At 58.8% G+C, this 12,888-nt stretch overlaps 1 protein-coding gene across 3 annotated transcripts; it reads right to left on the bottom strand.

Annotated features, from left to right (window-relative positions):
- Positions 1-701: 701 nt before the first annotated feature.
- Positions 702-10,130, bottom strand: AJUBA (ajuba LIM protein). 3 transcript variants are annotated; one of them, XM_051822645.2, is made up of 8 exons: positions 8,775-10,130; positions 6,070-6,171; positions 4,479-4,546; positions 4,284-4,346; positions 3,472-3,602; positions 3,337-3,388; positions 2,578-2,646; positions 702-2,139 (listed from the first exon to the last, which is right to left on the bottom strand). In XM_051822645.2, exons 1-8 carry the CDS (start codon positions 9,808-9,810, stop codon positions 2,014-2,016), a joined length of 1,647 nt encoding a protein of 548 aa, XP_051678605.1. In that variant the 5' UTR covers positions 9,811-10,130; the 3' UTR covers positions 702-2,013. The 3 variants fall into 3 exon arrangements, with proteins under 3 accessions (XP_051678605.1, XP_051678607.1, XP_051678606.1); XM_051822647.2 differs by lacking the exons at positions 6,070-6,171; positions 8,775-10,130 and adding an exon at positions 5,232-5,392; XM_051822646.2 differs by lacking the exons at positions 6,070-6,171; positions 8,775-10,130 and adding an exon at positions 4,626-4,741 and having other exon boundaries at positions 4,479-4,595.
- Between the last annotated feature and the right edge of the window lie 2,758 nt (positions 10,131-12,888).

Below are 12,888 nucleotides of genomic sequence, written 5' to 3'. Positions count from 1 at the left end.
AAATAAATGAATCTTTTTTTTTTTTTAAAGAAACAAAGGATCAAGGGGGAGAGAATGAACAAGATTCCCGAGGAGAAGACAGAACCAAGAGGTATGGATGGGACGCTGCCCAAGCTCATCTGCATTTCCCAGGCTTGGGGCAGCCTCGGCGTATAAAGGTCCCAGTCGCAGGCTCTTCGTAGTCACACATTTAACAGAAGTAATCTCTGCTGCAGAAGAGGTTATCTAATTTTAGAACATTTCATTCTCCAAGTACCTCTCTGGCACTCAATCATATGAGTCTGAACCCTTGCCTTCTAGGCCAGAGGACTCTTCCACCTCATTCCCGGGTTGGCTGGCATAGGCATCATGGAGTAACCCCCAAACGTGGAACTCACGTTCTCAGGAATCATCATTCCCAGTATGAAACTCAGATGACTTTGCCTAAAACCAATTCACCTATAGCCAATTAGCCTAAAATAAATATTTATCAAATCTGCAGCATTTCAAAAGGATTTAGCAGATTCACCCTTTGACTCTTGATTGCTGTGGTCTGGACAACCTTTAATCGTTAGTCAACTGAGTGTGCCTCCCACCTGTTCATCTGGGCTGTGCAAAGGAGAGCAAAGCATGGAGAGCTCTCTGAGCTCCAGTATACTCTTCAAGGCATCTAATTTGTAAAAGGATATTGGACTAAGAGACACAAAAAATGATACACAGAATGTCTGTACCCATTGTATTTATTGCTAGAAACTTTAAACTTTTTTTTAAAAAAGTGTTTGAAAAGTAGATAACATAGAAAAAGACATCCATAAAGGTAGGAAGCAATCTCATCATTCACAAAGTGCTGCAACTTTGATAAAGTTATGTTGCTGATAAGAACTCAGAAGTACTCTTGGATGAGTAGATAGAAATTCTTGAAATACCTGAAGCATGACAAAAAAGAGAGCAGGACACCTAAGTGGACACAAAAACACCCAAAAGGGAGTTGAGCTTTGGGCAAATCGGTCATTAAGTGAACTGAACCTCAAGCAAACAAATTTCAGTGAATTGGTTTTAGAGCTCTAGCTTTAGGTGAACTAGTTTCAGCCAAAGCGACTAGAAGCAAATCAGAGTGTTCTTCTCCTTCCAGCACCCCCAAATCCCAGAGTTTTGGGGTGGTGGTGGAGGTACTGAGAGGTGGCAGATCTGGAGCGGTGAGCTATTTACTGCCGGGGAACTAGGCATGAGACTGACCTGAGAAGAAGGGAAGCAAGAGCGTGCATGTGTGTGTACATGCATGTGTGAACACGAACGTGCCCACGTGTGCATCCGCTGGGCTGCAGAGCTCAGTGCACCTACATCTGGGAGAGGGGCGAGCCCGCGACTCCGGACACATCCCACCAGCAAGCTTCACATCTACACCTGCTCCTCACTGCCCAGCTAAGAAGAGCAACCACGTACAGGCACCCACCCAGCCTTCCCAGGTCCACGTGAGTCCCTGAGAAACAGGCAATACACACAGCAGGCCCACCCGGAGTGGGTCCCCATTCCCTGCAGAGATGAGGAGCTCTCCTAGTCCTCAGGGAGAAGGCAGCCAAGAAATCACTCGTTAATAAGGTCCAGGGTTTCCAATTCTTCATCCAGATAAGAGAGACTGGATACCAGGGAAAATGCCTGGCTGATCGTGTATCTGACTCTTGCAGCTTCCATGATGTCCTTTTCCCCTATAATCCTGAACCAGAACATTCTTCACTTATGCACAAACATAAATTGGATAGAGCCCAGAATCAGACACTGTTCAGAAAGTACTGGAACCTGCCTGTACGTGGAAAGCTGGCCAGTCACCGCCACCCTGGCAATGAGAAGGTTCCTCCTCCACAATCCATTTGGAATGTTGCGATCTTTGGGTCTCTGGCCCTAGGGACCCTCCCTAGAGGGCTCCCCTTCCAGGCCTACCGAGTGCGTTCCTCGTCTTGGCTGACCTCAGAGGGGCCCACTGGCCAGAATAATCTGTCAGGTGGTGATGGCAGCAGAGGTGACTGCAGCTCAAGCTCAAATATAGTTGGCAGGGGGCTGCCGGGCGTTGAGCCGCTGCATGTGACAGCCATGGCAGAGCAAGTGCCCGTCCAGTGGGAAGCAGCAGCAGCCCTCCTCGTCACTCAGCTGCATCCGGCAGTCCTAAGGGAGAAGACACCTGGTTCACCTCAGCCCAGGCACCTTGGGCACTGAGGACATCTTGGGATGTCACCCTCAACACCAGATTCCTAATGACTGGAAGCATGGATTGGGAACAGGGGTGGGATGGAAGCGACTCAAGAAAATACCCCAGCTTGACACCAGGTGTCGCTGCTGCAGCAGAAATAATGAGACAGGCCCCCATTTGCAGAAGTTACCATGAGTCCTCAGTCTTGCAGTCTAGACTCTGGGGAAGTCAGATTCAGAACCGACTGGACAACTAGGACCAGGGAGAGTAACTGGAGGGCAAGAAGTCACAGAACCTGCCCAGTTTTCTATGATGTACACCCTTACCCTGGATGTCTGGCTGTTCTGGGACTTGACTCCTCCCCTCTGCCCAATCCCAGTTCTCCCCCAGTAGCTATGGACCCGGACACTCACCTCACAGTGGTAGCACTCGAAGTGATAATCTCGGTCCATGGATATCACCCTCACGATGTCCTCACAGCCCTGAAATACATATCCCATGGGGGATGGGCACACACTGATGCCCCAACTCTGCCCCCTCCCCTAGATGGGAAGATGACCCAAGGCTCTCAGAGCCTCTCTGAAATCATCTGTAGCTCTGATTCCTTTGCAAATCCCACTGGAGCTCTCCCTCCCACCCCTACCCTGCACTGCTCTCAGGACACGCCCTGCGTGCAGCCCTCCCTCTGTAGGGGTCCCCCCCCCCCCCCAGCTCTCCCTTGCCTAGCTCTGGGGGAAGCAGAGGCAAGGGCAGGGGCCAAGCAGCACAGATAAAGTAGGCCAGGCTGGGGACAAGGAGATCCTGTAACAGGGTCTGGGTCCCCGTGGGCTTTAAGCTTCTCTCCCCAGGCATGCCTTCTGCACATCCCGCCCGCCTGTCATTTCTGACCCCTTCCTACCAGCCCTGAGGATTCTCCCGCACCTTCTTCCAGCCCCTACATCTGAGCTCTGATGACCCCCAACCTCGAAAGAAATCGCCTCTGGCCTGGGATAAAAGACGTGGAGCCTGGGCCCAGGGAGGCGATAGGACATGTCCAGGCCCGGATGTTAGGGTCAGCGTGGTGACCCCCGGAGCACAGTCACACGGGAATCTCTTCAGAGCACATTCCTCAGCACTAGTGCGAGTGCCCCCGGGCCCCGGCCCTCCCCGCCAAAGAACCCAGACGCACTGACCTCAGAGGGGAGGATGGGCTGGCCGCAGGCCGCACACTTGGGAGCATAATTTCTGAAAGAGAGCAGGCAGCCATGAGCTGCGGGTGGGGAATGCTGGGGCCCGGCTCCATGCTGCGCCCCGCTGGGAAGACTCACTTGTGGTAGTCAGTCACACAGTACACCTGGTTGGAGAAGTCCACTGTGAAGGGGATGCCATCCAGGCACTTGTTGCAAACGATGCACCGGAAGCAGCCTGGGTGATAGGACTTCCCCATGGCCTGCAGGATCTGGCTCGCGGGTGGGAGAAGAATCAGTCTCCCTCCAGGCCCTGGGTTCCCCCACTGCTCCCCAACCTCAGCTAGCCCCTCCTAGCCTCCCAGAGCAAGGTCTGTAATTGGTGGGGACCTAGGGGTCTTTCCATTTTTAGTATATGTGCTGCCAAAGTGAGCACCAAGGAGTCTTTTAATGGAGGCAGAAACCCTGAAAAAGCTGGTGGAGACCACCTGAGGGGGCTTTTTAAAAAAATCTAGTGCCTGGGACCCCCGCCACTCCCAATCCTGTCATAGTCTCTGGGGATGGGACTTGGGCAGCCTTTTCTTTTCTTTTTTTTTTTTAAGATATTCCCAGGTGATGTGCCCGGTGGCTGATAATCACCGATCTAATCCAATGTCCCCTTTTTACAGAAAAGAAAATTGAGTTCCAGCTGAACAGTGGCAGCCACAAGCCCCCGCACTCCTAGCCCGGACTGGCAGGCCTGGGAAGAGCTAGGCCCTGGAGCCCAGACCCTATTGCGGGGGGACAGAGAGGTCACCACGAACAGCTGCTCTGGGGAGGAACGGGATGAAAGCGGTTCACCTGGTCACTGGTGTCCTCCCCACACCCCTCTTGGACGTAGCTGCCCCGATCCCGATCCCCTGCCCTGCCCTGTCCTGTAGTCCCGCAGCCCCGGCTGGGGGCACTTTCCTTACCTTCTCCAAAATCAAGTGACCGCAGACACAGCATTTCTCAGCTGCCTCCTGAAACCCTGAAAACTAAGAAGACAGGAAAGACAAACAGGAGGATGTTACTGGGCTCAGAGTGGTGGGCGGAACCTCAACAGGTCACCAGGAAGGGGGCACCCGCGTTGGGGGCAGTCCCCCGGGGGCGGGGGGCTCCTCACTCACCAGATAGTCTTCCTCACAGTACACAGAGCCGTTGACGCTGTAGAAAGCCTTGCAGCGCAATGTGCGTCCTAGAAGCAGCAGAGAAGGGGCTGGAATCTACCCGCAGCCTGGGGCAGCCTCCCGCGTTCCCTGACGTTGCATTCAAACCTGAACTGTGGCGCTGTTTCTCCTCCTCACTGCAGCCTGTCCTCCCTCCCCACACAAACATCCCATCTGATGCAATTCCAATCCGCTTTGGCCTCATTCCAGCCAACTTCCCCACTCCCCTGCTCACTGCTCCTCCAGCTCCAGCCTGCCCAACTCTTCTCCACAGGCCTCCCACTGCACAAGTGCCTTCCTCTCCCTGGAGAGGCACCTGGGCGAGCAAGGCCAGCCCCATCCTGGGGGACATGGCTAGGGGCTCTGCCCAGCACAGACCCTGCCCTGCAGACCACTCAGCTTAGTGTGTCTGCTGAACACAGCCATCCTGCTCAGCAAGCCCTTCTCCTTCCAGGGGAAGACTCTGGAGGGCAGGCCTCATCCGAGTTACGGCTGGGGACAAGGGCTGCATTGGGCAGCGCAGCCAGTTTCCCCTACTGCTGGACAGGGCTGCTTCCCCGAGCCTGGAGGGACCCAGGGTCTCCAGAGTCTTCCGTGAGCAGACAAAGGAGAGCCGTTTCCCACATAATCAGGACCCAGACACCACACCCTGTGTCTGAATGGGCAGGAACGGGGGAGGAATGAGGACGAGGGCAGAAGGGGCAGTTTCCCCACCTTCTGCCTTCTTCCCATCACAAATCTCCACTTCCAGCTCTGTCCGGTGGCTTAGAAAAGCTGACTTAGAGAAACTCCTGAGACCCAGGGAGGGGAAAGAGATGGAAGGAGACCCAGACCCAGAAGAGGCCCTATGAAAAGGACAGACAGACAGACAGAGGAGCAGAAAGAGTCAGGCAGAAGCTGGGGGAGCAGAGAAAAGCTGAGTGCTGGAGTCAGGCAGAGATAGGAGATTAAAGGTTTAGCGAAAGAATCAGAATGGGTAAGCGGTGGGGAGGGCAATGAGGGAGGTGTGGGAGGGTGGGGGTGGGGGGAGTTAAGGCCGCTGGGAGCACCCCCCTCCCAGTGGGCCTCCTGAGCTAACAGCAGCGGGCATTCCTGGAGCGTGATGTCATCAGCTTGGCATGGCCTGGTGGCCTGCACTCTAGTGAGGTGGCTGAACTCTGACCAGCCAAGAGAAAACCCCCCTCGCCGCCCCCCACGGCTCCCCACTCCCCTAGCCCACCCCCGCCCTTCCCACATTCCAGGCTTTCACAGTCGCCCCAGGCAACTTGGCTGCCCAAGACCAAACCTCACCAAGGAGAGGCCTGAGGGGCCGGGCGGGAGTCCAGGCTGGGCAAGCTGGGAGGCACAAGAAAGAGGCAGGAATAGAGAGAGAGGAGAGGAAGACCGAGAAGGAGGTGGTGAAGGAGGCGGGGAACAGACCCCTGGGGGATGGGAGGAGGTAGAGCCAGGTAGAGCACACACAAGGGCCACAGCACCACAGCAAGCCCAGGAAGGTGCACGGGCTCTCCTCCCGCCCCCTAAGCTCTCCCGAGCAGGTGACGGGCGCACTCACCACAGGAGCAGCAGACAAAGCACTGGGTGTGGTAGAGGCTGTCCAGGGCCTGGCAGGCATTGCTCTGCCCATAGATGCCTTTGTTGCACTTGATACAGGTGCCTGGGGGGGCGGGAGAAGAGAGGTCATCAGCTTCCGACCCTACCCCCCAGCTCCGATGCAGGGATCTCCCCCTTTCCTAACAACCAGCAGAGCTCTCTCCAGGAAGGGGGAGGGAGGGTAACAAGAACGAGGATGCAGCAAGATTGTGCCTGGGCTGTTCGTTCCTGCTCCGCTGATTCCTCAACAGACATCTCTGGGCGTCCCTCCTGTGTCTAGCACAGCGCCTGATACTGAGGAAAACTGGAGGAAGCCAAAGTGCCCCTGGCCTTCAGATGTTTCATTTCTGTCGGAGAAAGCACTACACAGGCAAGGCGTGAGCCCCGGCTCAATGCATGGGAGGAACAGTCAGAGAGGCTGGGGTGCAGGTGCTCAGCTGCAGACCCGGAGAACACTTTGCATGAAAGCCCCTCCGGGACTTCAGTTCCCCCAACAGTCCGAGGACCACCCTTTGCTGCAAGCTCCCAGGGATGGAGAGGAGGACCTGGCTCAGCAGAGGGGACCAGCCATATGAGCCAGTTCCAGGGACCTGGGTTGCAGAAGAAGTGGTGGGGGAGGGTGGCAGGACCCCTAATGCCTCCCTGTCACCTTCTATCATGGGAGGGCCCCAGAGCTGAAGTGCTCTTCTTCGCCACATCCCCTGCTAAGGTACATGCACCTGGCTCCAGCACCCGCCTTTCCTGGGTGTGGTCTTCCTTCCCTCCACTCCCCAATTCCAGGCCCATGAGTGAGGGCTGGTGCCTGTCTTTGGGGAGCAGATCCCAACGGGCCCGCCCCACCTCCCCCGTCGGCACACTGCCACACTCCCTGCCTGTCGGGGCCCATCCCAGTCTTTGCCCAGGGGCTCGGGAGCCTGTGCAGCTGCTGCAGCAATTGATGGGCCCAGGCCTGCCCTGCTCCCACCCTCTGGCAGCTGGGTAAGGCCGAAGCCAAGAAACAGGGCCCTTCGCAGAGGCAGTAGTAGGAGGGGATGGTCAGGCTAGGGCAGGGGAACAAAGGGTCTCTGGTAGGGGGGACACCTGACCCCTTGGTGGGGAGAAGAGGCCTGCCCCCACCCCCCAAATTCAAAACATGGCCTCCTGGTGGAAGGAGAAGATGACCCAAGATGGCCATGCCGAGGGCACTGCACAGCCATTCCTTAGGAAGCCTTGGACATTTTGGAGACGAGAGGAAGGCTGTCCAGGCACGTCTGCCTCACCTCCTCTAAGCCAGCGAATCCACGCCGCAGTCCTTCCTGCTGTTTATCGCACTTGCTGAGTTCCCTGCTTCCTTTGGGCTCTGATGGTTTAGCCAAAGACGCTTCTTTCCCAGCTGCCTCTCCTGGGCCCCAAAAGGAAACTGCTAAATGGGCCTTGTCACTTCGTCTCCCCTGATCAAAGTGATTTAACATCATCTACTCTGGGCTGGGTTTGAACTTCCCAAGGCCCTTTCAGCCTGCAGCCCTGCTGCCTCCCAACTTCCTCTCCAGCTGTTCCCATTTCAGCACGGAGCTCTGCTGTGCAGGGGGTCTCAGGCAAGAGGGACAGGGGTAGTGAGAAAGGTGGGAACAGAGAGGCTTGGAGAGTAAGGGAGCCCACGGCCCTGGGGGAGACCAGCGTTTCTTGACATAGCGAAGTAATGCCGGTGGGTTTTCATATGTCGTTAAGGACCCCAAGAGCCACTGTAGCTGAGACGCAGAATCAGCCAATAGTTCTCAAACAGGATGAAATGAAAGCCACAGCGACCAGGGTCCAGGGTCCCTAAAGGGCAAGGGAGCGCTGAATTCTGGGCCCTGACTTCTGAGCAGGTTACAGCCGGAACTGGAGGCCAGGTGATTTCTGGCAACTACACAGGGTCGTCATCCGTCCAGGGCTGAGCGTGTCCTGGCGCTCACGACTTTTGCCCTGACTTCCGGAGGATGGGGAAAACAGAGGCTGGTACCACCAGGTCGCTGCTGGAACGTCCCCGCAGGCACCGGGCCAGCAGCACGAGGACTGGGCAGCAGCTAGGGTCTGCTTTCCATTCCAGGTCCCGCTACCCCGACAGCGACCACGGCTCAGCCTGTGCTAGGAAGAGCACCCAACCCCCGCCCCCCACCCCGCGGCCGCAGCCGGCCCCGCCCGCGGGCACCTGGAGCGCCCGGGCAGGAGTCGGCACGCACGCGGCCCGCCCGCCCCGCCCCCCCACCCGCGCATTCCCCGAATTCCTGCGGGCGGAGCCTGGGCCGGGGTGGGGGCGCGGCGCGCCGAAGCCTGTAGGGACACCGCCGCAGAGGGGGAGCCATCTGGGGGGAAGACTAATCATTACCCCAACTGGCCCCCTCCCTACGAGGCCTCCTACTGCGACAAACCGAGGCTCCTCTCCCTGGAGAAACTGGGACTCACGAAATAACCCGGGGGTCTGAACTGAGCAGGAATGAGGAGCGTGGCCATCGGAACCCCGGTGGGAAGGGGCAAGCGCTCAGGAGGCCCGCCCCCCACCCCCCGTCCATCCCTCCGGTCTGTTCTCCAGCCCCAGGTGTCTGCCTCGGACCCCGGGGCACCGGCTGTGTGGGTCGTCGGGGCACTGGGAAATGAAGGCAGCGACGGGTCCCTTCCCGTCCGTAACCACACTCCTCTCCCACTCACCAAAGTAGTCCTCTCTGGCCTCCGGTTCCCGCATCCGGGCTCGGGCGGCCTCGGGAACGAACGGACCTGGCGGTTCCTCGAGACCCGACGGCTCCATCCCGGAGGGCTCCCCGCGGGCGCCGGCTTCTCGAACGCCGGTGCCCACCGTCAGGCGCAGCAATGCCGTCAGCTCATCTTGGTATCGGGCGCCCGCGGCGCAGTCCCCATAGCCGGTCACCGAGTGTCGTCCGGGCTGCGCTCCCCGTCTCTCCAAGGGCCCCGCCGCCCCCACTCCGGCCCCGGCTAGTGCTCCGGGGCTGCCCAGGGCCGGGGGGTACGAGTGGCGGCTTTCCTGGCAGCCGAACCCCGCGGGCCGGTGAGCGCACAGTCGGTCCAGCGCGGCGTGGAGCTCCGGGTAGGCGGACGGGACCCCTCCGGGGGAATAGCCCGCGGAAGCCCCGGGCAGGGGTGGGCCGAACAGGCACGGCCCGGCGGGCAGGGGGCTCCCGTGCCGCTGGTCGTAGCCCATGCTGATGCCGCTGGTACGGTTGCTGCAGGGCCGACTGCCTCCGGCTCCGCCAGCCGCCGCGCCGTCCAGCAGCAGGCTGCCCCGGGGGCTGGACGGCTTGCTCGCGTCGCTGGCCGAGCTACTGGCGAAGCTGGAGCGGGGGCTTAGGGCCGGGGCTGTGGTCTCCAGCCGAAAATCGGGGGGCAAGGACTGAGGTAGAGGCAAGGCCCGGGTGGGCGGCGGCCCCCCGGGAAAGGAGCCTTCGTAGCGCTGCGCCTCGAAGGAGCCGCGCGGGCTCCGCTCTGCGTCCAGGGGCCCTTGCTCTCGGGCAGGCTCCAGCGGCTCATCCCCAGGTCCCCCAGCAGCTCCTCGGGACCCTGACTTCCTCGGTGCCCCCAACCCACTCAGGCGCCCCTTGCCCGGCCCGGGGGTCCCATCAGACCCAGACCGGCTGGATTCACCCTTTCTGCGGCCGAACTTGGCGCTGCCGGAGTCCGAGAGTCTTAACTTCTCCAGCAGACGACTGGCTTTCTCCCCTAACCGCTCCATGCCCTCGGGTCTGGGGCCTCCGGCCCCCTCCCCGCCAGGCACCCTGCGGCGTCTCCTTCCCTGCGGCCGGACTCCGGGTCCCCAGGGGCACAGGGCAGGCACAGGGGCTTAGCGGGGGGCGGCCCGGATGCCCGGCGCCAGGGACCCCGCAGCATCCCCCAGCGGGAGGGGCTGCGTCCCCTCGCGCATCTGGCGTCCAGCGGGGTGGCAGGGCCCGCGGCCGCGGCCGTCCCGTCCGCAGGTCTGTCGGCTCACGCGTCCACTCGCCCGAGCTCCCCGCTTCCCCGCGGCCCCCGCCCCCTGGCTCTCACGCTCGGCACAGACCAAACTTCTCTCCCAAACTTTTGTCTGCCTGGCCGGATCTACTTTCCTGGAAGGGCGGAGCGCGCCGAGTGCGAGAGCGAAGGGGCGGGGGGAGGGGTGCGCAGGGATCTCGGATGCGTCCCGCGAGGGGATCCGCGACTGAGAGCTCGGGAGGTGGAGGCCGGCCGACTGGCCGGACGCGGCCGCACGGCGCGGGGCAGTTAGAGCAGCTGCGGTTACAACCCCCAAGACTAGCAGCAGGACGGAGCGTGGGGGCGTCGGGAGGGGGACTCTTTGTTTGCAGTTGGAATGCGCGGAGGGGCACGGTGGAATGTCGCCGTCCCGTACGGCGCGACGCGAGGCTTGCTCTGCGCAAACAGCGTGACTTTGTTCCTAGTGTGGGCACGGTGAGAGAGAAGGGCAGAGATCGGTATACAGAGGTTGGTGGCGAGAAAGGGAGAAGCGAGTAAAGAGGAAGAGAGGGAGAAGGGGCTTCGGAGCCCTGCGAGGCGAGGAAGCCGCAGACAGAGGTGGGAGACAGGTAGCGAGATTCCGGGCCGGGGGAAGTGTGGGAGGCACGCAAAGGAAAGGACACGGCTGTCCAGAGGGCCTGGGAGACCAACAGATAAGCTGCGATAAGGAGACACCGCTCTGGAGAGTCGGAGCTCTGCGAGGGTGGAGGGGCGGGCGGCTTAGCCTGTTTGCAAAAGCAGCGGAAAGGGGTGAGGGGACGGTCTGGCGCTAATCCCCACCTTGGGAGCGAGGGAGGGAGACCCAGTGTACACAGAAAAGCCGTGAAAACGAGCGAGGGAGCGGTTCGGGACTAATCGCCACCTTCAGGGGGTAGGGCAGATAGAAGCCGAGACAGACACCCCCTGGTGTTGGGAATCGAGATTTTCTGCAACTACTTCAGGTGAAGATGGGACTCCGAGGCCTGGGTCGGGAATAAGAAAAAGCGGCAGCCGTGGCTGAAGCTAATTACAAGCCAGACACCCCCCACGCCGGGGGGGGGGGGCGGTGGGCATTGTGGCCAGTGGGTTCAGACGCCAGCATCCCCTGTGGGCGCTGGTTGCAGCGCAGCTGCTCCGCTTCCGGCACAGCTACCTGCCAGTGCTCCCGGGAAAGCAGCAGGAAAGGCCCAAGTGCTTGGACCCCTGCCACCCACGTGGGAGTCCCCGATGGAGTTCCTGGCTCCTGGCTTCGCTGGGGAGTGAGCCAGCGGTGGAAGATCTGACTCTCCTTCTCTGTAACTCTTTCGACTAGATCAAATAAACTTTTTAAAAAATGTGTTTGAAAAGCCAGCCCAACTGATTTTGCCTAGACTAGGACCTAAGGGGCAGGGGAAGTGGAATGAAGAAGCAAAATGACTCCTTTGGATTTAGATAGTAAATGAGGCTGAAGATTGTATGTAAACAGAGGGTATTCTTTGCATCTCAAAATTCTGAACTCCGTTTACAAGCTTTTTAGTGTAGCCTTAGGGAATGGGGAAGGAAAGGAGGTTAACATCTTTGGGGGAAATTAATTTGGCACAAACTATTTGGCTTCTTTGTCCTAGCTGCGTTGTCTCTCTGACCTCAGGTTTCCTGAGAATCGGCCTCTTTCTCTGGCAGCTTTTTTGGCCTGAGGAGGGTTTATTATCAGACTGAAATCACAGGAACAGAGGGCCAGGACACCATCAGGTTGCATCTGAATCCTGCTGTGAGCAACATCTTCAGAATTAGCCAGAAGGCTCTCCCTCCTTCCCTGTCTGGGATGGGCTAGGAGACCCTGGATCCTTCCTCCTCATTACTTGCATGCAAAACATCCACACAGCCTCCAGTATGCGGAAGCTTTGATCCTTCGGGATGGGAGTGAGAGTAAATCTTGGGAAAAGTTGAGAAGCCAGTAAAGGAGGCCATGCAGGAGCTAGTGGTGGCAACTGTGCGTGCAGCTGGGCTAACAGCCTGTGATTTCAGGGCTAAGAGGCCGTGGAGGTGATGAAGGGGAAGGAGGGGACACTGAGTGGGCATGCTCAGTACTGCTCATGCCCTGGGGGTGGCCACCCCACCGTGTGAACTGGAGCTGGGAGTGCCACACCCCCTCTTCATCCCTGAGATCTGTGTACACCGATGACTCCCCAGTCTGTGTCCCTAGCTCAGACTTGCTTGGCTGTCAGGATGGCCAGGTGGTGTCGAGGTGCCCACCTCCCCCAACATGGACTCGTCTTCCCTGCTCCTGCCACTGGCCCCTCCAGCAGCCCCTGAGTAAGTGGCACCATCAACCCCAGGTCTTCCTTCTCCCTTGTCCTCAAATCCAGTAAGTCCTACCACGTAGCAGTTCTGCTTCCCAAGTATGTTTAAATCTGTCCTCCCTTCATCACCACTATACACTGTGTGTATGCTGCACCATCTTCTCTCTCCCAAACCAATGCAAGCGTCTTCTGCCCAGGCTGGCTCGCTCCCATCCACCTTACACCATGAGCTCAAGTGGTCCCACTTGAGCGATCAATCATCTCTTCCCCGCTTAGTGTCTTCAGTGATTTCTCGTGACCCTGGAGCTACAGTCGCCTCTGTAGGATGTGTCACGAGATCTCGAGCTCGTCAGCGTCTTCTCAGCATTATCGCCTCTGCTCGGCTGTAGGACTGCATCTCGTCTGTCCTCTTGCCTGTGTCCTTGCTGTTCCTTATGTTTGCAGCATTCTCCCGGCTGCCCCTGCCCTTCTCCTGTCAACTCCTCCCCCATCTTCCAGGTACCACTTCCCATCTCAGTCCCTCTGAGAAGCCTTTCTAGACTGAC

Source organism: Oryctolagus cuniculus, chromosome 12 (assembly GCF_964237555.1).
Source record: "Oryctolagus cuniculus chromosome 12, mOryCun1.1, whole genome shotgun sequence".
Lineage (NCBI taxonomy): Eukaryota > Metazoa > Chordata > Mammalia > Lagomorpha > Leporidae > Oryctolagus > Oryctolagus cuniculus.
This window is presented reverse-complemented; position numbering and strand designations above follow the sequence as displayed.